The sequence below is a fragment of the Typha angustifolia genome, chromosome 10 (assembly GCF_048772165.1).
Source record: "Typha angustifolia cultivar Huaian chromosome 10, ASM4877216v1, whole genome shotgun sequence".
Lineage (NCBI taxonomy): Eukaryota > Viridiplantae > Streptophyta > Magnoliopsida > Poales > Typhaceae > Typha > Typha angustifolia.
In genome coordinates this window covers 7,657,473-7,682,117 of record NC_133248.1, presented here as the reverse complement: position 1 = coordinate 7,682,117, position 24,645 = coordinate 7,657,473, and the positions used below count along the sequence as shown (strand labels likewise).

The following is a 24,645-nucleotide window of genomic DNA, read 5'->3' as shown; positions in this document are numbered from 1 at the left end:
ACTCCAGTAGTGTTCCCATCCAGTCATGTTCTCGGTGATAGTTCCTCTTTTTTTTGGATAAAAGTTAAGATGAATTTTATAGCTTCGATTCTGACGGCTACTTCTGAAGGATTTAGTAGCAATAAACAGCTATATTTGGCAGCATATAGTATGATCAGCCATACCTGCAGAATTTCTGCAATTCCAAATGCACTCAGCCGCCCAGCCCTTGTCATGGGAACGAAGTAGCAACACAATCGATAGATATCTTCCTACGAACTTGATAGCTGCATCCTTTGATTATAAGTTACACCAAAATTTCCTATTTTTATCCAAGAAAAACTATGGCAGCATATAGTATTATACTATTATTCTGCCTCAGTATGACTTTTTCGGTCTACAGAAAGTTTGATTGATTCCAATTGAAACATTAGGAACGATCAAAGTTTTAGGCATCGAGAACTAGAATTCTTTTTACCAATAAAAAAAAGAAAAGAAAACCAGATTCCAGGAAAATACTGCCCCTAACTCTAGCCAAGTCCCATCAACCAAATCAGAATTCTCAGTCGTTTCGATTTGATAAACGAGCAACATTTCAGGAAGCATGTCAGATTCCTAAGAAGCTGTCAAATAGAATTCTGGAAGAAAAATTACATTTATCCAGAAGTACACCAAACCATAGACGCAACAGCTATCAGAAGAAAAGAGTATCACCTAGATCCTGCAAATGCTTGACAGCGGCGGCTCCAAAATAGAAATACCAGGAGCTCAACAATGAAGCAACTTCTTTCTCCACAGACACAAAAAATAAATAAAGAAGCACCATCACAAGCTTTATAAACTTACAAGATTGTAACAAGAATAAAATAGTCCTTATTACAAAAGGTTAGTTTGTGAATGATGGGGCATCTGTTCCCGTTCATATGATTCTTTAATAATGATAGCACAGGACCTTCAAAAGTGCAGAAGCTTACAGGACATGAGGCCCAGAGAGGCACCAAGGAAGCATTGAATCCAAATGATGCGGCTTTAAATGAATCAAATGCCAATAAGTGTCAGCCCTCAAATATAACTGGGTTCAACCCTTTCTTCTAAAAAAACAACAATGTCAGCCCTCACATTGTTCTCTCACTTAATTCTCTTGAAATGGTGCAGAAGCTCTCACGGTGAAGCAACAAGGCTTGTCATTGCTCACCAAGATCAGAAAGTCCCATATAGTCAGCTCAGCTCATCTCAGCATCTATCCAGCCTCAGATATGCTGAATACATCAATCTGCATCAAGAAATCAGAAAAATAGGATGTACTTTTAGCAAGCTAACAACCTAATATCACATATTGTTATCAACTAGTCATCCAAATAAATACTGTTTAAATCATGCATTGTTATAGAGCCCATTAATCTGAGTCCTTCTAGTTAGTCGTCAGAAATTGCTAAAAGACAAGTCTTACCAACTGCATCAGATTTACTCAATTCTCACTATCTCTTCCAGAACAAGGTAGACTAGTGAGACAAATTTACCATGTGCAATGAACTTGGGTCTTGTTAATACAAGCTATTACCAAACTTCACAAATATGTTGTCTTTATAAATCATTCTTTCTCAACCAATGAAACTTGCATTGGAATATTTTATCATGCAATGAAGTATTCTGCTACAGGGTAAATTGTATCCAACCATTCATTGTAATAACCGGAAAAAGGAAGAAGATAATAACGATAAGGATGATAATGCACTTATCCTTAACCCATATCGAACTCCTATTAGAAAATAGAAAAGAAACTAAACCCATATCTCTTTAGGATTTATCTCCTCATATATAGATATATAAGCACTAGGGTAATGAAAAAATATACATATACATATATATATATATATATGTATGTATAAGAGAAACCTTAAACATTGTAGAAAGAGAAGGTGCGACTCGGTGGCGGACTTTGGCAAAGTATAACAGCAGTTATAGTACTAGAAGAAAGAAAGAAAGAAAGAAAGAAAGTATGCTGCTATAGTATGCTTGGTCTATAGCAGCAGCAGGAAGGGTGAAAAGGAGGGTAGAAGAAAAAAGAAAAAGACCGAATTGGCAACTGTACCTTTTAAAATAATTTTGAAAATCAGATTTTTACGATAAGTGTGAGGCAAGTTTTCTTGCTTATTGCTTATCAATTCAAAAAAATTAATAGTAATGTTCTTTTATTAGATAAAATTTGTTAAAAGATGCTTGAATATTCATAATCTCTTTTGATAATATCTTTTGTATGTAAATTTTATTGGTTTTACAAAAACGGTGATATCATGACCTTTATATCAAATACTTTATTTGCTATTAGTATTCATGATTAAGACTGGAATTTTAATATTAGGATGATCTCTTTCAGATAATTAGACAAATCCAATTATTAGATATTTATCTCATTTTATTTTCAGCAAATAAGATATAAAAGTTTATCATGATATTAGAGTATTTTATAAGTTCAAAATTATTTGATTCAAAACAAATTGACGTCTAAGCATTATTTTTGTTTATGCATAATGAATTCTTTGATAAAAATAAAGAATCTAGATGTAAGTGATCATGATTTGATTTGGATTGACTCAATATGAATTGCACTGATGAAAAAAATATTTGGAACTCAATTTGAGAGATAAGTCTAGAGAAAAGATTTTTGCATTGTATTGTTATAACGTACTACCAAGTGACTGGCGAAATTAGAAAAAAGATTCTCAAATTTTTATCTGTGGTGACTCTAATTTTACTTAACAACCAATAGAAAAATTAGTATGGCATTGCAGAGGTACCTACTATGACCCTAAACAACTCGATTATTTAGAAAAGTCATGAACGTCATTCTAATGGTGATTGATAGTGCAATGTCGCCATATGTTAGAATATCCATTAAAGAGACTATAACATTTTGTCAGTTTGTTGGATATCTAAGATATTAATTTTGATAGATATAAATTCTGTTTTCAGAGTGATTTATTTAAAAATACAAGTTATTGCATTATTCATAATTTATGCATTTTGGGAAAATTCCAAAAAATGTATTCATTTTGAAAAAAATGTTATATATGAGTTATGATCCCTTGTGCATTATATTATAAATTTATCACTTGCTGATTTTTCTATCCTTAAACATATTTGTAGACAGAGTGGAATTACTTGTCGAGCGTCGAGCTCATTAGGCATCTATATTTTTTTGAGTAGGTCAAAATATTTTAAAGTTGGACTCTGGAGACCAAGCTCGAGATTGAAATCCTCTACATAGGAATCTATGGATTAGTCTTAGTTATTTAAAATTTAATTATGTTAGATTAGTAGTTTTGAATCTTATGAATTATTTCGGTATTAATTTAGTTAGATTAATTTTTAAATTAAAATTGTTTGACTTTATTTTAGTTATAATAAATTTTCTTATCACTGGCTTCATATCTCTTGGGATTATTTTTTCAAGTTACATGGTATATCATGTCTCTAAGCAGGGTGTAACATTCACACTCTAGCTATATTACATACTCTTGTCTATTTATCAATTTGAAATTATCAATTTATCATATATCAACCAAATGACTAGTTTCATCCGAGTGCGACCTCTTACATATTGGAGGATAATTGATTCTCATAAGATTTTAAGATTTTTAGGAGAATTATGGTGAAGAAAACCATAACATGAGCAATTACAGCTCTCGTCCTATAGAGGAGCTCAGTGTTTGAATCTCCATGTTAGCATTATTACGTGATGTAATGCTTTGTGTAGTAGTTCTAGCAGTTCTTTAGTCCCACATCAAGAAAAGGGCTGTCAAGCTCAATGAGCGGCTCCGGCTCGGCTCAGCTGAAGCTCAAGTTTGGCTCGGCTCGATCAGAGCTGAACTAAGCACAAGCTGCTAAAATCGTCTCGAAATTAATATCGAGCTGAGCCTAAGTTGGAGCCGAGCCTAAGCTACACCCTTATTGCCCAATACCTAATCTATTTCTTATTCAAACAGACAATGTTAGTAATTTTAAAGTTTCTTCTGACCAGAGACAAATTTAAGCAAGTTCCTTATTCAGCCTTTACTTCTTTCAGGATTTGTTCGCCTAAAAATTAAAAAGCTTAAGTAGAACATCCAAGGAAAATTGTGAAGTTGTCAAAACTATTAAACTAATCTTAGATTATCCATATATGAGTGCCAAGAACCAATTTAATCTTCCAAAGGGAATGATAACTTAAATGATAAATAAAAGTAGTGTTGCATGACCATAAACCCTCTAAGTTCCAGTAATTGATATCTTATAATGAAGCTCCTTACAGAAGATATTTGACAAATATGAAAAAATGGTTAAGAGGTAACTTCTAATGTGGCAAACTTTCATACAGTTATGCCATTTTCTATTATTGCTGCTTTTTTTTTTTGGTTAAACAAGATAAAAACTTAATAGCTTCTAAACCCCAAGGGTGTGATTCGAACTCGTAATAGTATTTAAACTTACTCAAAAGTCAAAACCACCTTATGTAGTTGTGTTCAACTACAGAAATTGATTGCATGACCTATAACTTCAAAATAATACTAAAAATGATTCATCATATGCATATATTGAAAATGAAATGCATGGCGAACTGATTCATAAGAAAATAACAGTAAGTGGGGCAGAAATCCTGCAAAATAATTCAAACCTTCAAATTTAATAGAGTAAAGGCTTGCATATGAAACGTAGCAGTCGGGAATAACAGCAATTATGAGTTCATCTTTCATGTCCAACTGACCTGAGAACAAAGAAGGTAAGAGAATTCAACACAATACGCATATTATTTAAATTATCTTCAAACATAATACAAAAAGGGAAAAGCCTGGAGAAAAGACAACAGCAACTGACCAGTCATGTCTGCATGTGTGCCAGAAAGAGAAGTTCAAATGCTGACTTTCAGCATCATAAGAAACAAAAAGATGGTCTTATAGTCTGACATAAGACCTCATGTTGAAATGGGAACTATCACTGCAAGCAAACCCACTTCATCCATGTTCTGAAGCAGTGGATGGAAAGATGCTCTGGTATGTCTGCCTGCTTGACAGATAGCAAAAAATCAGAAATAGAAAATGGGAATTAATTGTAACACCTTTCTTAGCTATATTTCCGTTAAATCTAATAAATATGGTTTACTGTTATTCACATATTTGAACCATTTTTCCAAGTGACGAAAAAGTTCTCCTAACATAGATAATGTAGTCACATTATAAAATTCACTTAACAAGTCAAGGAAGCTAATACTGATGCTTTTCAAGAATAAACCATACAGCTAGGAAGCATAGATACTTCCAAACTATAGGTGTATCTGAATCAGACACTGCATCAGATTGGATACTACCTTCAAGTATCTTATTTATTCAATAAGTAATCGTTTGCCCTCATGCACTTCTAATAAGCTACTCATAGTACACTCAAATTAAATATCAGTATGAAAGTACCATACATGTTAGCATATGATATTTTCTTAATTTTTTGCAAAAAGATAACTTTTAGTACTAATTTTGACTAGATTGACTTGTAGGGATTATCATGCCTACAATTCTATGATTAAATGATAGCATATTACTTCATTGACTTGGTGCATGTGGAAGAGGCAGCATCAATATTAAACAAAACTTGCTAGAACCTTATATTATATCTAATTTTTCTTTTACATATTCAAGAGCAGCTTCAGCTTCATTGTTAAGGACTTAAGGGGCATCCATTACTGTTCATAATACAATTTTATGTGAGAAAAAAGGCCCATATAATCAAGACATCAGAAAACTGTCTCTTTTAGTGCTCACTATATTCCCTGTGTTCCACAACTCAATACCTCCAGTACTATGCTCATTTAGCAGCAGGATCCTTGCTTATCTCCCTTTTTTCATTCCATTTCTTCTTGTTGTATTTCTTGTTTCCTTTCACAAACCAACAAATCTCTCCCTCTCCCAAACTATTTTGACCAGGCATGACCTACACGGGCTCTTGGATGTAAACTAAAGCTTAAATCTCCATGTACTTCATGCACACATACTATCAATGAGATTTTCTATACTAACCTTTGCCTCATTATCTTTGTGTGTATGACTAACATTTTGGGTTCAGAAAACAGAATTTTATCTTCAGGATTACATTCAAAATACAAAATTCGAGGACCTTGGATTAGGTTATTATTATTTTGCTACCTGTGTCAACTTTAGATTCAGACAAAAGTCAATCAGATCTAATTAACTGAACCTGCATCACTCTGCAAAAGCTTGCAGAAAGCATCTTCAAAGCCTGATTTGGTGTAAGATAACAAAGAGAATTTTTTTTGAAGAATTCCTAAAAAGACCTCTAAAAACTTATTAAAGAAAGCACATAAGATTATAAAACAATGAATGCAACAGAACAATAAGTATTCACAAGAGTGAGATCATCAAGCAACACAACTTCAGTTTTTCCTACTTTGTACTCAAATAAGGAAAGAAAATCTAAGATATCAAAACAAAAGAAAATAAGGAAGTGGAACATCAGCTTCTTCCTCAACTTAAATGAAAAAAGGGGCAAATTTACTGCAAGGAATCATTCACTGCTTTAACTCCAAATGCTTTAGTCATTTTGCCCCTACTACTCATTGATTCGATTTAATTGGCCATGCTTACAGATGGTACATATCTCAAGTGGGTTGTGCCAATAAAGGCAAAGCCTCATTACCCCCACAAAATGCTAGTAAACAAATAGTGATAATACTTACCAAATAAGACAAAAGAATGGACAAGAATAATGCAGTAAAATTAATGAGTCCAAGAAGATGAGAAAGGAGATAACGTACTATATTCCATACAGAAGAAAAACCATCTGTTGAAAGCCGCCAACTTCTCCCTCGTGGTTGCAAGCCTCTCGATCCATTTGAACTTTCAAAATCCACCAGCTGATCAGGACCACCTTCATCATGGTCATACTTCTTTCTCTTTTTTTTCCTGTCCCTTTTTCTCTTCCTATGAATGCTTCTAGTCAGGTCTTCATTATCAGTATCTGAATGGCCTCCAGATTGTATTATTGTGTAATCATCAGCCATACGGAAACCTATTCTGTTTTCAGCAAACAAAGATTCACACAATTCTAAGGTTTTGTAGTCTTTTGACAAGTGGTAGTAAAGTATCCAAGACTGAAGACCAATGCATTTAATTGCCTCCCGCTTCTTCATCTCGACACATTCTTTCATAAGAGCCCAATGATCAGAATCATTAAAATCCATGGCACTTCTTAAAAGTTCTTCGATGATTCCCTTTTCTTCCTCATGCTCTTCATCACTCATGAGGCGTAACAGCTGTCTACCCTTGGCAATGATGGCATTTAATAGGAGAAGTTCATCAACAGAAGTACAGCCATTATGTGTTGACAAAAGAATTTCAAGCCAACAACATGAGAATCTATACTCCTCGCACTGTGAATTTGGCCGAATACATTCAGTGAGTGACTTAAGGAAAGAAAGAAGCCTCTGTTCATCAAGAAGAATAAGGAGATGCTGAGAAAGAGATGAGAATTTCTCCTCCATCAAAAAATCTTTGATGATTACCCATATATCTTCACATTTCTCTTCATACATCAGACGTACAAATTGATCCACAAAATATTTTGTATCAATGCGCAAAATTTCACCATCTTTCACAGATTCAGCAAGCTCATCTGAAGACCAAAAATCTGGGACATATTCAAGAAAATTTTCCACCGTCTGTAGAACATCAAGATCATAAAAATAATGAGGCTTTGTGGCAACAACTGCTGGGGATTGCCCATGCTTCCCCTTCCAAACAAGCTCCTCCCAACAGATGTCACGATTCACAAATGCAAATTGGGATATAGCTCTAGCTCCCTTTTTATGTCCTGATTCACCTGGAGCAGCAAAATTATCAAACCATTGCATAATGCGCCTCGTGTTTCCTGTGATTCATAAAGAAATATATAAGCAATCTAAATTTAAGTCATCATGATTAGCCTTCTAGCATGGAAGAAGCCACTAAATGACATCAGCATCGGACCAGAAAATACCAAAAAACAATAATTGTTTTATTAGTTGCTGAAGAAACTCCAAATATACTAGAAAGAATTCCCCAACAGTATTACAAAGGTAACCAAAATAAAGCCAAACTAAACAATTTGTTATTTTGCTGTAGAAGCTCAAAATCATGTTGATAATTTAACTACTAAATCAATGTCCTTTGATGAATTCTAATTTTATCTGACTAAGATGATACCTCTTAAAGTAAAAGATGCCTCCAGCATGAAGCTCAAAGATACATCCTATCAGTACCAGAAATAAACATTACATAAAACAGCAAAACAAGTTGGAAATAGAACATAAAATACAATTAAAAAGAGAAAAATTATAATAGTTCTTTGGCTAAAGGTATGCCCTTGTGCAAAAAGCCTTCAAATGTCCCATCTCCTTAGGGCACTTACATATTTTGTGTTACTTTGTAATAGAAATATGCAGTATAGATTTAATAGCATATTGAAATTGATCTATCAATTGGGAAAGAAGCTAACTCACCTTCAAAAAACTTCTCAAGCAGGTAGCACTTCTTTGCAATAATAGCCCCAACCTTCTCTGGTCTTTTCTCGATAATCATTTGTAGCAAATGAACAGAAACATCTTTCTTTGAACTCTTGGACTCCAATAGGTCAATGAACAATTCACGCTGATCACGTGGAGTAATAGAATGGATGCATGAGATGGTGTTGCATAGCCATAAGCGAGCCTCGTATCGACCACCCGACTTTATCACTGACCAGATAAGAGACTCCACTTTCTGCAGAAGAGAGATCCTCTCTTTTACAGCATTTACATCGCCACTGACAGTCTCTGGTTTGTGCAAGAACAGAAGAACCATCTCCTACTTATGTACTAATCCAACCTGTTATCTAGATAAAGGGAAAAGAAATGAACTAGACAATATAAACGAGGGGAAAAAATCAGAAAAAGAAAAAGAAAAGGAGGATGAAGGAAGCATCCAAAAGACATTAATACAAGCATGCTTACCAAGTCGATAATAATATTCTCATAGTGAATCAGATGATTAATTTACAACCATTAAACATATCCTACAATGCAATCAGACTATAAACAAATGACTCCAGAAAATATTATAAATTTGACCATCGAAGAAAGTACCTCAGAATCACACAGAACAGTTAGAACAAACTATCTTAGTTTCAAACCCCACCAACCCCAAACACACACACACACAAAAACACACACACACACAACGATTGTCGATCAAGAATTTGGGCTTGGAATCAACTAGAACAGATATTATGCAAATTTCACCGGCCAAATCGCTTCCGTTGCTCTTCTTCTCTATCTAAATTACTGAAGAAAATATCAAAGAACGGGTCGGAATCACTTACCTCAAGTGCTTAAAAGGTATTTTTTTGGGAGGAATCGGAGGATTCGGAGCAAGGAGAACGATTTGTAATCCGGAAGCATTACGATTTACGACCGGTTTCTTCTCAAAACCCCCCTTATGCCTCGATTGGGTTGCTCCAACTTTAGATGGGCTACAGCTGGGAGAACTGGCCCAACCCAAGAAGAATTCCTTTTTCTCTACGCATATTATAATTTGGTCACTTCTACATAGATTCCATTTTAGAAGTGTTAATAGAAAATATCAAATCACCCTTTTATCCTTAGCTTTTCTCTTATTTTTATTCTCTAAAAAAATAGTAAAATAATCCGTAATAAATGTGACAATCGTATATTATTTTTGAATGAAAAAAAATCTAATTTTGAAATTTTTTTCATATTTAAAAGTGTCAATGTGTCAAAAAAAAAAAGGTTTATATAAAAATAAACTACAAATCAAGGGGTCTAGATATAATTGTCTCTTATTTTATTTTATTTAAATTGAATTCAAAGACGTAGAGGGAGACTTCTTAATTTTAAGTATATTGGAAAAAAAAAAAATATATATATATATATGGGTTCATAATTATGTGTTTACCTACAACACGAAGATAATCTCATAATTATACGAACCAGTGATGCGACTCGGTCTATATTAGCTCCACTCGCAATATTATCTAGTTGAGTTTCAGGGGGTGTTCGAACATAGGGACCGTGTTCGAACGGGTATGCGAATGTCTGCATGTGTTCACAAAAATATAGAACGCAAATTGTGCGTTCTAACGGAATCAGGTCATTCGAACGCGATCGTTCAAACGCATGCACACGTTCGATCGTTCAAATGCCTACACATGCACTGTGGTGAAAGTTGTTTGTTTGTTAGGATTTTTTTAATTTAGTTGATGGGTCCCTAGGGTGAGCCTCTACAAATATATGGAGGAAACCCTAATTGGAGTTTAGTTGATAATTACAATTGGCATTGTGTCTTTATCTCCTTCTTAATTGTCTCTAGCCATTGCACCCTTTTCCCCCTCCCTTCTTCTACCGCCTAAGTCTTTGGTCGGTTTTTTGTAACTCCTAATCCCCCTCTTCTACACTAACTTCTCCCCTTCACACCAAGGATTTAACCTAGTATCTATTTAGCCATTGAAGGGCAATCAAGCTAGCGTTTAATTGACCTTCGACTAGTGTTCGGTCGATATCTCAAGATCTAACTGTTCAAATCATATGATCTAAGATTCGTTGGAAAGATCTTTTCTAGAGCGACAACATATCCAAAATTCAAGAATATCCATCAGTTAAATTATTCGCAAATCCCCTCGAAAGTTATGAGCCTAATCGAATCCAAACTATTCCGGATTGGATTAGGTCGGTACGTGAAAGGAAGAAGAAAAGAAAGAAAGAAAGGAAGAAAGAAAGAAATAAAGGAAGGAAGAAAGAAAGGAGGAAGAAGAAGAAGAGAAGAGAAAGAGGAGGGAAGTGCGGACCCGAGTTGGCGAAGAGGACATCGGTCGCTGCTGGCCGGCCTCTTACCGATGGCTCGGCTTTGGCAAGCCTGAGCTTGGGTATGTGTGTGAGAGAGAGAGAGAAAGAGAGAGGGATAGGAACTCACCGACGCTTGCGGAGGTGGCAGCGGTGGGTTCCAAAGACGACGACGACGACGGCGGTAGAGTTGGCAAGAGAGAGAGACTGAAAGGGAGAGAGAAAGAGAGATTTAGAAGGAGAGAGATAGGGAGAAAGAGAGGAGGAGGGAAGAGGCTCACTAGCATCAGTGGAGGTGACGATGACGGCGTTAGAGAGAGAGTGTGTGTTGTTTGGGAGAGAGAGAAGAGAGAGAGACCGAAAGAGAGAGGAGAGAAGAAGAAAAAAAAGAGGTAGTGGGGAGGGAGGTCGCCGTGGCAGCGACGAGGCACATGGCACCCTCCACGGAAGCTACTCATGCAGTTGCAATAGTCAGCCACATCGTGCCATAAAATTTAGGGTCAAATTTTTATGACTTTTATCCTTGAAAAGCCTAACCCTGGCTAGGTGGTGGATTTTTTATTCAATCTCTCTCTATAACATGGCCTATCACATTTTAGCTAAGATTCTAGCCTATAGAATCAAGCATTTCCTACCTAGGGTTATTACTTTTGAGCAATCAACCTTCATAGTGTTATGAACCGGACTGCAGAGAGGTCTAGATTGGGTATTTAGATTGAAAAAGGCTCTTAAATGGTGGTGGAAGGAATGAAGGTGGAATGAAAAATAGGGATAGGGATACATGCAATTAGAGAAGGGATCAGGCGAGGGGGAGAAAGGGGTTGCTCCTAGAATAAGTATGATAGCGACAGATTAGGGGAAGGATCTAACTGATATCGGCTAGGGGTCGATGTGAATATTAGGGAAAAGGAGGAAGAGAGAGGAAGGAGATAGGGAGCAAGAAGATTTATTCATAACTAATCCAACTAGGGTGCACTCTACAATAATTGGAGGCTACTCTGTCAACCCAAACAACAAAAATAAATCCCTAAAATGAAATATTCTTGCCGCGACACGTTCAAACCCGCCCGAGCCCGTTCGAACATGCAAAATCCGTTCTCTATATTTACGAACGCATGCAAGCGTCCGAATGGGCACGCTCGAACACGAGTCCTTGGTGTTCAAACGCCTCTTCGACAGAAAGTCTTATTTCTCAAGCAAATTTATTTCTTCTAATACAACTTGATTCAGCTCTAGTTGTATCACATAGCTGGGAGATATATCCATGATAATATCTTTATTGCTCTAGAATTCGTTCATTCAGTGCATAAGTTCCCTAGTTATGTTGATTATATTATCCTCAAGATTGATAAAAGGCATATATAAGAATTTCACGGAATGTTATTCTAAATGTCCTTAATCGTATGAACTTTTCTTTTGAAATTTATTAACTGGAGTAGGGCTTATATGTCCTCGGTCTCTTATGCGGTCATGGTTAATGGGTTCCTCTCTCAATATTTCATTGACCACAAGGGCATTCATCATGGGGACCCTTTATCCCCATATCTCATTATTATTGTTACTCAATTACTTACTGTTTTACCTAATTTTATGGTTGACTAGTAAAATGTATCCTTTTAAGCTTGGAAATTTTACTTTTAGTCATCTAATATATGTTGATAATCTCATGGTTATTATTAGAGCTGATCCTACCTCCTATTTTTCGCTTATGAAGGTCTTTAAGCAGTATGATCTTTTCACTAGTCTTAAAATTAATATGTCTAAATCTGAGGTTTTCTACCTCCTAACTTAGACTCCTCCACTTCTAATCATATCCTAAATATTTTGGCCATGCTTATGGGTTCTACCCTTTTATATACCTTAGTACCATGAATTTGTTTGTGGCCAAGAGATGAAGGAAAGATGGCTAGCGCTATAGGTAGGGGTGAAAACGGGTCGGATTAACTCCGACCAACCCGCTATCCGATCCGACTCGGATCGGATTCGGATAAAAAATTTCTATCCGACTCGGATTCGGATACGGATAGAATTTTTGAAAAAAATTCGGATACGGATTCGGATATGGGTCGGATAAATTTTTCGGATTCGGATACGAATATCGGATATCCATTTACCCGCATATTTTTTTAAATGATTTACAATTTTTAGTTTGCTTATTTAAATAGTAAGTATTAATATTATTACTAATAATACATTATATATTATTTATAGAGATTAATTTCTCTAATTTTATATATTTGACATACAAAAAAATTATTTGTTGGAAAACTTTTAATAATTTTGTGTTAATTATATTTAAATAAAATATTATAATTATTTTAAATTTAATCAATATCCGTTTAAGATCCGATCCTTTATCCGAAAATTATCCGTATCCGTTTAGTTAGGATATGGTTTTAAATTTTGCTATCCATCTAATATCCGTATCCGAATCCGTATCCGAACTAAAAATACGAATCCGGATATGGATTGAGCACTATCCGATCCGTTTTCACCCCTAGCTATAGGGCTAGTGTCCCTTGGCCAGGTTGATCTTGGTTGAAGAAAGAGGTGGTATGAGTGATGTTTTCATATGGATCTAGGGTGACATGTGAGAGAGGGAAGTCGACAAATAGATGATAATCAAGGGAAGAAAGGAGGAGAGTCTAATGTGGTAGGGCTCTCACTTGATGATGGTTGGCGGACAAGGGGGTGACCTTGTGAATAGATGGTCAATAACGATAATGGGCTGATATAGCTAGAGAAAGAAAGTCATGTAGAAGGTATGAGAGGGATAAGGAGGGAGGATTTCATCATGATTTTGCGCTAGATAGAGTTTGAATATGTAAAATATATGAATGCAAAACAATTTATAAAAGAATTGAGCTTAAATTAAACTTGGACCCTGCTAAGTGAATTTACAAAAAAAGTGAGAGAGAGTACCAAAAATCAACTCATCCTTTTCCTGATTTAGACATCAATGTAGGAATCTTATTTTTTCACCAACCCGAGCTCTACCACGGTATAACCTTTCTTCCCTTATGCAAGGTTTTTCTCTTCCTCTCCCCTTCCCTAGCTTAAGTGCTAAGGGAGGGGAGGACTTCTCATCCCACTCTCGACACGGTTTCTTTCCCCTCTCCTATTATCCCCATCACCTTCTGTACCCCTCTTTTACTTGGCTTTCTCAATTTTTGTCTTCTCCTCTATGTGCCCAAGTTGTGGTTCCCTCTTAAAATTTCTCACCACCTTCCATCGGGTTTGCCTTCTCCAATTGATCCATGCTCGACTGCCTCCTAGTGGATTGTTCCTTGTTAGATTTAAAGCCAATGGAGACTCCTTGCTACCTCCACCGCATGGCTTGTAAGTTTTTTCTTTTGTTTCTGCTATTTTCTTCTTTCTGATTCTTTCACTTTCTATTAGAGGGGGCCGCAGCGATAGGCAAAGACTGAACATTATCTAATCCAAGTACTATTCTTTGATCATTATCTAATTCGACTATTATTCTTTCTCTATTTTCGTTTGTTTATTATGGTGTTGTGTACCAGAGCTATGTAGTTTTATTATACTCTTGTGCTTAATATCTTATATCTCTTTGTTGTAAATAGTATTTAATCCGACTATTTTTATTTGTTTATTATGGGATTGTGTATCGGAGGTGTGCATGTATCCCATCGTCCATCATCACTTCTTCATTGCTGCGTGGCCGTGGACGTTAGCTTCTTTGTTCCTGGGCTAATCTAAGTAATTTTTCGTTTCTGTGTTTCGTAAGTTACTTTGTATAAGTTGAGGATAATTTTCTAGTCTCTTGTCAATTAATAGAGCTATGTATCTCTTGATAATGGAAGGCCATCTTATTCGAATGAAATATAAGAATAAATATGCATAAATATTTATGCGGCCGATATTTTTCTATATAAGCATAAATATGCATAATATATACAGTGTTGTTCTGTAATACAACTTATATTATGGGGTTGTATCTGGAAAAGAACTCATTAAAAGAAAAGTTTCGTCACCAGTAGAGTAGGACAAGAACCGAAGAACGTGAGGCGGGGAAGCGCTCACCAACGCTCTAGAGGAGCCACACGACCCCATCTATGATCACCAGCGCCACATCCGGATCTCCTATTGGCGGTCCGGAGCCATTCAATCGGATAATCCTCTCCTAGGAACAAAACCCATGTCCCACTTATTAGATCATCTTCCCAATTCAAGAGGCACGAGACAAGTCACAATTCCCACTCCTTCCACTCTAAGATGAAGGTTTCCTGGCCTCAAAGGTCCGAATTCTAGACACTCAATTGAAGAAATGCTATGATGGTGGCACCTTGGCTTCGATTTCCTTGGTGGGTCCTTTTGGGTTTGTGAGATCGAGTTGTTTTTGGCCAAAAGATGTCAATTTGATTGTAAAGTTTGACGAGAATGCTGCCCGTTTGCTCTGCCGCACCGAGCTGTTCTTTACTCTCTTCGGTAAAGAACTCTTATTTAGTTCCTGTTTCATGAGTGGCAGTGTACTATGTGGTCTCTTCTGGCACTTATTTTGATTAAAAGGGCTTGTGTTGATATGCTTAGAACCAGAAACAGTTCTCTACTTTAGTTTCAATGTCATATGTCTCTTACAGTTCCCTCTTCTTGTTAAAACAATTTATCCAAAGTATTACTTTTTGTCATCTCTTGACCATCAACTTCTACGCTTTTTAATCAATTATATTGTGTATTGTACAATTACTATGCAGTATTGTGAAACATTACTGAAATTGGGTTATTCAGGCATTTGGCTAAATGAGTGTACCTTACTCTATGTTCTGTAATATCAAAAAGGATAACAGGTGTATGATGGTTATTTGCATAGATCCTGTCATCTACTCCTGATATCATAGAAGAACAACGAGTGTTTTTCTTTTTTTTGCAAAGATTGTGCATGCTTGAAAATGGTATAACAGCACAACATCTCATTGTTATCTAAAACCTCTTATGTACAGGTATCCAATCATGTAGGAGTGAGATTTTTTTACCCCCTGAGGAAGAGTATAGATGATAGATCCATCATTGAGGATAGACACTTCTTTTGCATGCAGCATGGTCTTTTTTCCCATGACATATCCTTTAGAGCAAATGCTGCCAATTCTGTGCCCTCTCTTATTGCAGAAAGAACGAACAAATCAGGATCTGTGGATTCCTCAATATTCTCTCCTTACCCAAACGAATCTGATGACATAGTACGTGGTTTTCCAAATGGATATTTTGACAGTGAAACCGAGGACTCCTTTTACTCAGCACGAGAAATTGATGAATACATAGAGAGTCCAAATCAACCTGAGCCCGAAGTGCTACACAGTGCATATGGCAATGATATGACAGATGAGATAAGTGGTACCAATGTTACAGCTGAACCACTGGCACAAATTTTGGATCAACAATCTACAAACCCTCCTAGTGGAGATGATATTACAAATATACCTAATTCTCTTGATCAAAGTGCAAATGCTATATTTGAGTCCACATCTGCTGGTTCTCCATTGGCCTCAGATGCTTCACAAAGTTCAATCTCTGAGAGTTCAGTTCCAGTTTCTGCTACTCTTGAGGGAGCTAATAAAGAAGTGTTAAATTTCAAAGATAATATTGAACATTCTATATCTCAAGTTATTGAATCTATACACACATCAACTGATAGAGCAGAAGAAACTTTGAAGAGCACATATGATGAACTTACACTATCAGTTACTGATGCAGTTAAAAATGTGACAAAATCATTTGATAGTGCAGTAAGTGGTTTATTTTCTTCGGTTGATATCTCCAAGAAAGAAGCTGTGGGTGAGTTGTCAGACTTTTCAAGTTCATTACAAGAAAAACTCCATGGAGCAGGTTATGTGTCTATCAACATTCTCAGACGGACAATTTTTGCTGTGGAGGATTCTTTGGCAAATACCGCAAAAGTCGTTATTAATTCTTACGGAGCAGCAAAATCTTTGCTTCCACCAAATGTTAAGGATGTCTTGAACTTATCTGAGGAGAAAGCTACACAAATCCTGAGTCCTGTTGGATCTGCTTTTCAGAAGGTAATCTGAAACACTACTTTAACTTTTATCATTTTATGCCCAATACAAAATTTGTACTCATGACATGATGCAGGTATATGTCATCATTGAAGGATTTGAAAAGAATCTTGGTTTGGATCCTAATGATCCTATCATTCCGTTCATACTTTTTTTAGGAAGTTCAGCTACTATAGGGTAAATCAATAGTACCTTTTTTTCCCCTTCATGCGTAATTTAGTTATTCCCAAGTCTTTGCTTTTGCAGATGTATTTTACCCTTAAGATGCTTTTCCAGGATATCTTACTGGGTGTTTACATATGGCGGTTATTCTGGTGATTTGTCACCTGAATTAACACTGGAGCTACTGAAAAATGATGAGAATGCAGTACTTATCGATGTTCGGCCTGAGGCAAGAGATTGTAAATTTCACAAGCCTTTTCTTTCCTTGTATCATGTCCTTTATGAGATTTTTTTCCTTAGGCAGTTTCTCTTCAATGGTTCTTCTTGATTCGTATTTGCCTTTTCTGAAATCTTCCTGTATAATACAAACTACTTAAGCTCAACATTCCCGGTTCAATGCATGAACTACTACTAATATGGATATAAATCCTTAACAAGGTAAATATAGCCTTTTAGATGATACATATCAAGTTTCTATAGAGACACTAGTCAAGTTCTTATAGCTGTGAGCTTTCCTCACACTTCATTATCCAATTGATTATCTTTAATTACATCAGTTGATTGTCATTTATTGCTATGTAGGATCTGAGGGAAAGAGACGGTGTTCCCGATCTTCGTCGAGCAGCTAGGTCTAAATATGCGAGCGTGACTCTTCCTGAGGTTTGCTACTCTACTTTTGTTTAGGTGGTCAGAGTTATCATGCAATAAATGTCCCATTGATTTCTTATTTTCTTCTAAATATCTGGCAAGTTTATTTTTGTGGTTTGAGTAAAGTGACCCTCAAATTTCTCTCTCTTCTAGGACTTGGCAAAGAAGTTGTTCATAATTCCTTTGAGAAATAGAACCTAGTCAAGACTGGTTGGAGATCTCATAGTTCTAAATTTCGGCCAATTCCAAGTGGGATTGGCCGAAATGGACGGGATTGGTGATCCATGGCCAATGACTGGTTTCGGCCAGGTATTGGTGGGATTGGCCGATCCCACCCGATACGGGCTTTCCCTCTCTTCTCTCACTCCATCTCTCTTCTCTCTCTATTTTTTTTTCATTTCTTCTCTCACCAATGCCCCATCTCTCTCATTTCTCTCTAGTCTCTCCCTCTAGTGTCTCTCTCTTCTTTTTCCTCTCTTTCTTTTCTCCACTCTCTCATTTAATCTCTGAAATCTGTTACAGTAACAGAGAGTAAGATAGAGAGGCAAGAGAGAGAGTGGAGAGAGAGAGATTGAGAGGGAAAAAGAGGAAATGAAAAAAATAAGAGAAAAAAATTACCTTGTTAAAGTAAGAGAGAGGGAGGAAGAGAGAGATTGAGAGAGAAAGAGAGAGAAATAAAATTTACCTTGTGGCAATAAGAGAGAAAAAACGAAAGAATATTAGAAGAAAATAAATTTGCTTTGGCAATAATAGAGAAAGGGAGGAAAAGAGAGAGAAGGGAAAAGTGAAGGGAGAGCCAACTCGGTATTCATCGTTGAATAAGTTAATGTAAATTTTAGTTTTTAGACTTCATATGTTAATAATTATTATTTTCTTATCATTTTTCTAAATTTTTAGAAACTTTTCTATATTTTTAAATAATATTTAGAATTTATATGATTAAAAGATAGTCCGATATGTATCGTTTTTTCAGATGGCTGATTTCGATCCCAATACTGAGTTTTGGAACCTTGGGAAATCCCAAATTTCTTTTTATTTGCTTTTGCTATGTATTAGTCAATAGGAACAATATTTTCAAGCATAAGACAGCATTGCTAGATTCTTCCTTTCAACTAGATGAATCTTTTCATTATATCTTTTAGTGGTGTAGAATGGTTTAAATGATAGTCCATTGCTTTTATGGACATCTTCAGCTAGATGGTTCGGTAAAAGGAAAGCTAAAAGGTGGAAGACATATTGATGATGCTTTAATTGCAGTTGTCATCCGCAATTTGAAAATTGTTAAGGTATGAAAAATTATTTCTCTCCTATGCATCTGTCTCATCGGATTAGTTCTAATTGATATTTACCTCTCATTTTCTCAATTTTCCAGAACAAGTCAAAGGTCATTATTATTGATGCTAGTGGTGCTCAATCTAAAGAAATTGCAAGATTCTTAAAGAGACTCGGTGTGAAGGCAAAGTTTCAAACCTTCTAGTTTATGGATATGTTTCAATGCTTCTTTATTTAACTCACTTCTCAACTCGATTTGTTATCTTTTCCATCTAATGTCCCAATTTGCACTACAGAGATCTTATTTGGTTAAAGGTGGCTTCCAGTCTTGGGTAAACAAGAATCTCCGTGTCAAGGAACTTAAACTGGAAACCGCATTGACTGTCTTGAATGAGGTAATATGAAGAAAAATCAGCATATAGATTGCAAATATGCTTTCTACTATGATAGTTTTTTTGTTGTTTGCCTCCTAGATTCGGAAACTTGCAATAAACCTTGCACATGCAAGATAATAGTTAGGTTACATGTTCCTCAATCTCTATAAATAGTGATATATATCTTTTATTTCTGGACTTCCCAGATGCCAGAGATATTATAGTTTTCTAGGAAATAGGAGAATGTCCCCATTAGATGTGAAATCATGTTTCATTTGGATCTACATTAACTGTACCTTAGACAGGAAGGCAAATCTATAATTTGTAAGTTATCATCTTTCTTCCTTATCTAGAGGACTTGGAGAGATTATTACTGGTTTGTGTGAGCCTAAACTACAAGACATAAAGTGCTTTCCTACATGTGTCAACTTGCCTTGTAGTTCCTATACCAAGACTGTCGTTTGATTTTTCTCTGTCCAGTACTTTGGAGTTGTTAGAGGTATGATATATGTTATGGTCCATTACTTAATAGCTTAAGATTTTGGGTCAACTGGTTAGCTAATATGGTATCATAGCATGATTTCTAGAAGTTTGGAGTTTAAAACTCGTCCAACTCCATTAAATCCCTATTTCTATTATTTATTCCTTTGAGATATAGAGAGTCACAGTTTCTATTATTTTTCATCTATTCACATATAGTATGTAAGAGTCGGACATAAGAAGGTGCGCTAAAGATATAATATATTATTATTACCTAACAACTTAAACTTTTTGGTCATCTGGTAATCTATAAAAAACTGATCTTAGGTTTATAGCCAACTATAGAAATCTGTCGGTTCTTTTGGAGTCTTCTCATTTGTGACTGCTGCTTTGACCTACCCATTTTGTTTGGAGTAGGCTTTGATAATTGGATGATTACGGTGATGCTGTACGGAAATTTGCAGGGACTCGTACAACTACTAATGCTATTTTGTGGATGTATCGCATCTGATATATTGACATGGCTACTTTGGATTATGCAGGAAGCAGAGGCAATCCTTGAGGATATTAAGCCTACTCCAGCACTTGTTGCCGGATATGCTTTGGTGTGCCACCCTGTTCTTTTACTACAGTACATATGTACTTGTGATTAATGCAGTTTATTCTACCATAAAGATTGGTGATCATAAGTTCAGTTTAAGTATAATCACAGCTCGTAGTTTGTTGGTACACATTGATTCAAATGCTTTAGACTTCATCCACCAAAAAGTATTACTGATTATGGGTGCTTCTGGCAGGGCATTGCCACAGCCATCTATGCTTTACTAGGTGAGCACTTATTTAAGAAACAATATTGGAATATATCTTATTGTGTGAAAAAGGTTCAGGTAGATGATCTGGTTATAGTTTGTCCATACAAATTAGACAAAAAATTGGTGTTACAATGAATATGACTTCCTTAGTTATCCAGCTATTTGTTGATATGGTCTCATCCAAAAAGAGCATACATATAACTCCTCAAATACATAACTTTGAACATTGTTTGTGCACTTGGTTTTATTAATTAATCATATGTACTCTATATACTGAAGACATTTGTTTTCCAGTTCACAATTTCACATATTTATCTACCATTGAATTTCAACTATGAGAACATTATCATATTCAATAAATTACACTTCCAAGGATGCATGCATCACAAGGCTGCATGCATGTCAGGTCATATTGAGCTTCAGATTACATATATTTGACAATGTTGTTGAGGACTTCAGGTCAATCAATAGCATCTCATCTGAGCCTTTGTAGAGATTGCAATGCTGCATAAATTCCATCAGCTATCCCAAATGGATCCCTCTTTATTAACTTTTATTCTAGGGTTTGGAAGAAATGAACTAGCAAAACTCTGTCTAGAGATAATAATATATGTTGTAGCTAGAGAAACCATGTTTAACATGGACTTCAATTTTCTTCGTTTGACTGCAGAATGGGAGAAGACACTGCAAGTGATTGGTATCGTGGGTCTTGGGCAGGTAAGTGATTGTCTATCTTAAAATTATAAAGAACCATCATTTTTCTGGAGCCTAAAAATATTATGAAAAGGGTCCAAGAAAATGAAGTTATTTCTCAGATATCTTGTACTGTTGGTTTTGAGCCTTTTGACTTTCTCAAAGATTTAAGAATGTTATACAATCGTGATTTGTGAACAATTCAAAAAACAAGATGAATGTAAAATTCTAAATCAGATGGTGAACACAAATTCTACTTGTAGAAAATCAAGCTCAATTACATTGTTCATTAATAATTTAATATCATAGCTGCTATTAATATGAAGCCAGGTGTTGTTTGATAGATTTTGAAAGACTTCTGCCATTCCTTTTCTACAATAATTGTTTTCTAATGGTCTTAGAGAAACTTTAGTGTTTTAAGAAGTTTACTAGGAGTTCTATCATATGTTTTCCTTCCTAAGACAAATGGATTTCACATGATGATTAATCTGAGTCTTTGACCCAAGGAAACTATTCTCATTGACTTATTCCCTTGAAAAGGACTTCAATTGCCCCTTACCAGTTCTCAGAAATTTCATTACTCCATCCTGATAGATGTCCTTAACAGCTTAATGGATGGTGTGTTTGTCAAAAGCCTAAGAAGCCGCTACACTTGCGCTGCCTAGCAAAGCATTTGGTAAATGTGCCATATGTATGAGTGATCAAGAGAACCTATCAAACTGTAAGTTTATGTCCAAAACCCTCAACCAGACAAAACCATGAGGCAGCAGGTAGATCCCTGCATAACAAACTGTGGTACACTGATTGCAGTCTAGGCTTCTACGTAGATCAATCCTTATCTGAGGCTTACCTTCTCTAATTCCTGCAGTGTCAATAAAATTTATATTGCATGCCTAACATGTAGAAAATCCGACACACCCCCAGCATTGTGATCTTGGACTGATGCTGGAAAGCTTTGGTATGTATATAGTTGGTATGTGTTGTACCAAGCTAGAATGTTGACTGAATAGTTTTGATATATCAAAAAACAATCTCTTAACCTTTCTAGGGTCAAAATTAAAGTCCAACACTATATATTAGTGTAACATATTCAATGAGATTCTAATCTCATGGTTTTCCTAATTTTTCTTGGATCCTCTTTGTTGGGGCAAATAACTTAGGAAAAACTGAAATTGTTCTTTGACTTCTAAAATTTGAAGTATAACTTATATAGATCAAGTATCAGAAGACCAAGAGGTATCAAAGAGACCCAATTAGATTTCTTTAGACCAAGATATGCTCAATTCTAATTGCGCATATCTATGAGTAGCATGAATGGGTATCAAGATACTCTGCTTGTATTGGTGCTGATAATATATGTATTAACTCATGCCGATTGTGCCGACCAGCACAACAATCCACGCTTTCCCATGATGCTGCCTAATAGTCTCACCATACAACTCCTTAGGAGACCTTTTTGTGGACACTGGAAAATGGATATCTTGAACTTCCAGCAAGTTGTTTGATGCCAGAAAAGGTCAAGTAGTGTGTTTAGTTGCGGTGGCAAATCCTTGTTTAGCTTCTTTATTTTCTGTGATGATTGATCTGCTCAACTCTTTCAAAATCTTATCCTCACTATTCTGTCCCAACATTTGTAGAAATTATTAACTTGAAAAATATAATTGGTACCAAAATATAGTCAGCAGTGAAACATGACATGATGGTGTTCCTGATTTTTAAACTTCAGTTACACTTCAATGTCTGGAGCATTATATTCATCAACAATATTTTCTATCGTAACATATGCCAGAATGGTGTCTAGTTGAAAGATGTTTTAGCTATGTGACCATTCTGTTTTACCTATCACCATGTGCTAATGGGCAGTACTTCCAAATATTTGCCAGACTCTCTATCGACGACTGGCAACATATGAGGATGCAGAAGATTTGAAGCAAGATGTGAGGTAAGTCTCCTTTTATAATGACATTATCTGGGAAAGAATACTATATTGTTGTTTTCTTTTGAATGTTGTGATTTCGCCTGCATAAGTCCTTGTCTAAACAAAATTTTCAAGAAGCTGATTCCTCTTGTCACCACGGTAGGGTTTCTCAGTAATTACACTGCATGGTGGTTGAACTATTGTCAACAAAATATAGTACGACTGCTTTTTATTTATACTGATTTTTGTGAGTGTTAAAATAACTCCAGATTATATTTCCAACTTCTGCTGCTTTGTATCCATGAGCAAACTCCATCTGGCCACTGATGCTACCGAGACTGCTTCTGTCTTATCTTTACTCTCACATTAGTTTGTTATGCTCATCCTCATCCATTCCTACATATGTTTGTAATGATGATCTTTTCTCTTCTTTTTATCTTTTCCCTTTTGCAGGTTGTTGCTTGCACCTGTGAGATTGGGGGCACAAGCATTTTCATGGGCTGCTGGAAAATTAGAACCAAATAAGATTGGGCTACCAACATCACCCTCGACTACAGCTGTTCGCGATCGGGTTGTACAAGCCGCTGCGAAGCATGAGTCTCAACCATCAGATGCCGAAGAAAACCAAGAGCTGCCAGGTGAACCATCTGGGCAGGCAAACATCACAGAAGCATGAAACTAGGGGTGAAGCAATTGTACATTGGCACTACTCTTACTATTTGCTATGTGAGTGATAAAATAGAATGAACTCTGAGTTGGAGGGAAATAAGTCTGCTTAGAGATTTCAATTGTTGCATATAAGGTTTTAATTGCCCATATACTCGCATTACTGCTATAATGTGTACTGTCAGGATTGGATTCCAACTTCAGAGGGTAAAATGAATAACAAATTTGCACCTTTACTTACTGAGCCGTTGCCCTGCTCTTTAGAATAAATTCAAGATTTTTAGACACGTTAAGTAATTCAAAAAAAAAAAATTTCAATTGAAAAGGTTCTTTTTATCTTTTTCAAGTTTTCTCAAGTTCCTAATTGATAGGAATCACACGTATGCCAACAAGCAGTCTACTTCCAAAAGGAAAGAGAAAAAAAGGTTAGAAACGAAAAGCATTTCTTTCAAGAAGTCAACTTAGTTTAAGAATTAAAAAAAAAAAAAAACGCTTACCAAATATAATTTGCATCGGGTACCAACCAATAATTCTTTCACTGCTGGCTCAATTCAACAACTTAATTAGATTAGCAGAACATAACATTCCTGACATTAGTTTCATTGCCACAATAATACCGTCTCCATATTTTCTCATGCATAAGTTTGGTAATCGAACCGGCTTGTCCTAGTGACAATCGAATTAGAAGAGAAAAGGACAGTCGAATATGCCTGTCGAAAAGTGCACTAACAGTGAACCAGTAAAAGAT

General features: G+C 35.8%; 2 protein-coding genes across 5 annotated transcripts; one reads left to right on the top strand and one right to left on the bottom strand.

Moving 5' to 3' along the window:
• Window positions 1-578: 578 nt before the first annotated feature.
• LOC140769176 (uncharacterized) lies at window positions 579-9,526 on the bottom strand. 3 transcript variants are annotated; one of them, XM_073109782.1, is made up of 6 exons: window positions 9,361-9,526; window positions 8,504-8,874; window positions 6,782-7,845; window positions 4,834-5,019; window positions 4,634-4,723; window positions 579-1,252 (listed from the first exon to the last, which is right to left on the bottom strand). In XM_073109782.1, the coding sequence occupies exons 2-4, from the start codon at window positions 8,841-8,843 to the stop codon at window positions 4,951-4,953; spliced, it is 1,473 nt and encodes a 490-aa protein (XP_072965883.1). In that variant the 5' UTR covers window positions 8,844-8,874; window positions 9,361-9,526; the 3' UTR covers window positions 579-1,252; window positions 4,634-4,723; window positions 4,834-4,950. The 3 variants fall into 3 exon arrangements, with proteins under 3 accessions (XP_072965883.1, XP_072965882.1, XP_072965881.1); XM_073109781.1 differs by having other exon boundaries at window positions 581-1,252; window positions 6,782-7,893; window positions 8,504-8,867; window positions 9,361-9,525; XM_073109780.1 differs by having other exon boundaries at window positions 581-1,252; window positions 6,782-7,893; window positions 9,361-9,524.
• Window positions 9,527-13,887: 4,361 nt separating this feature from the next.
• On the top strand, window positions 13,888-24,138 carry LOC140768053 (uncharacterized). 2 transcript variants are annotated; one of them, XM_073108135.1, is made up of 13 exons: window positions 13,888-14,176; window positions 15,799-16,875; window positions 16,949-17,049; window positions 17,149-17,263; window positions 17,617-17,694; window positions 18,876-18,968; window positions 19,055-19,138; window positions 19,251-19,349; window positions 20,351-20,413; window positions 20,606-20,636; window positions 21,291-21,337; window positions 23,197-23,255; window positions 23,685-24,138. In XM_073108135.1, the coding sequence occupies exons 2-13, from the start codon at window positions 15,889-15,891 to the stop codon at window positions 23,905-23,907; spliced, it is 1,980 nt and encodes a 659-aa protein (XP_072964236.1). In that variant the 5' UTR covers window positions 13,888-14,176; window positions 15,799-15,888; the 3' UTR covers window positions 23,908-24,138. The 2 variants fall into 2 exon arrangements, with proteins under 2 accessions (XP_072964236.1, XP_072964235.1); XM_073108134.1 differs by lacking the exon at window positions 13,888-14,176 and adding an exon at window positions 14,886-15,286.
• Window positions 24,139-24,645: the final 507 nt, after the last annotated feature.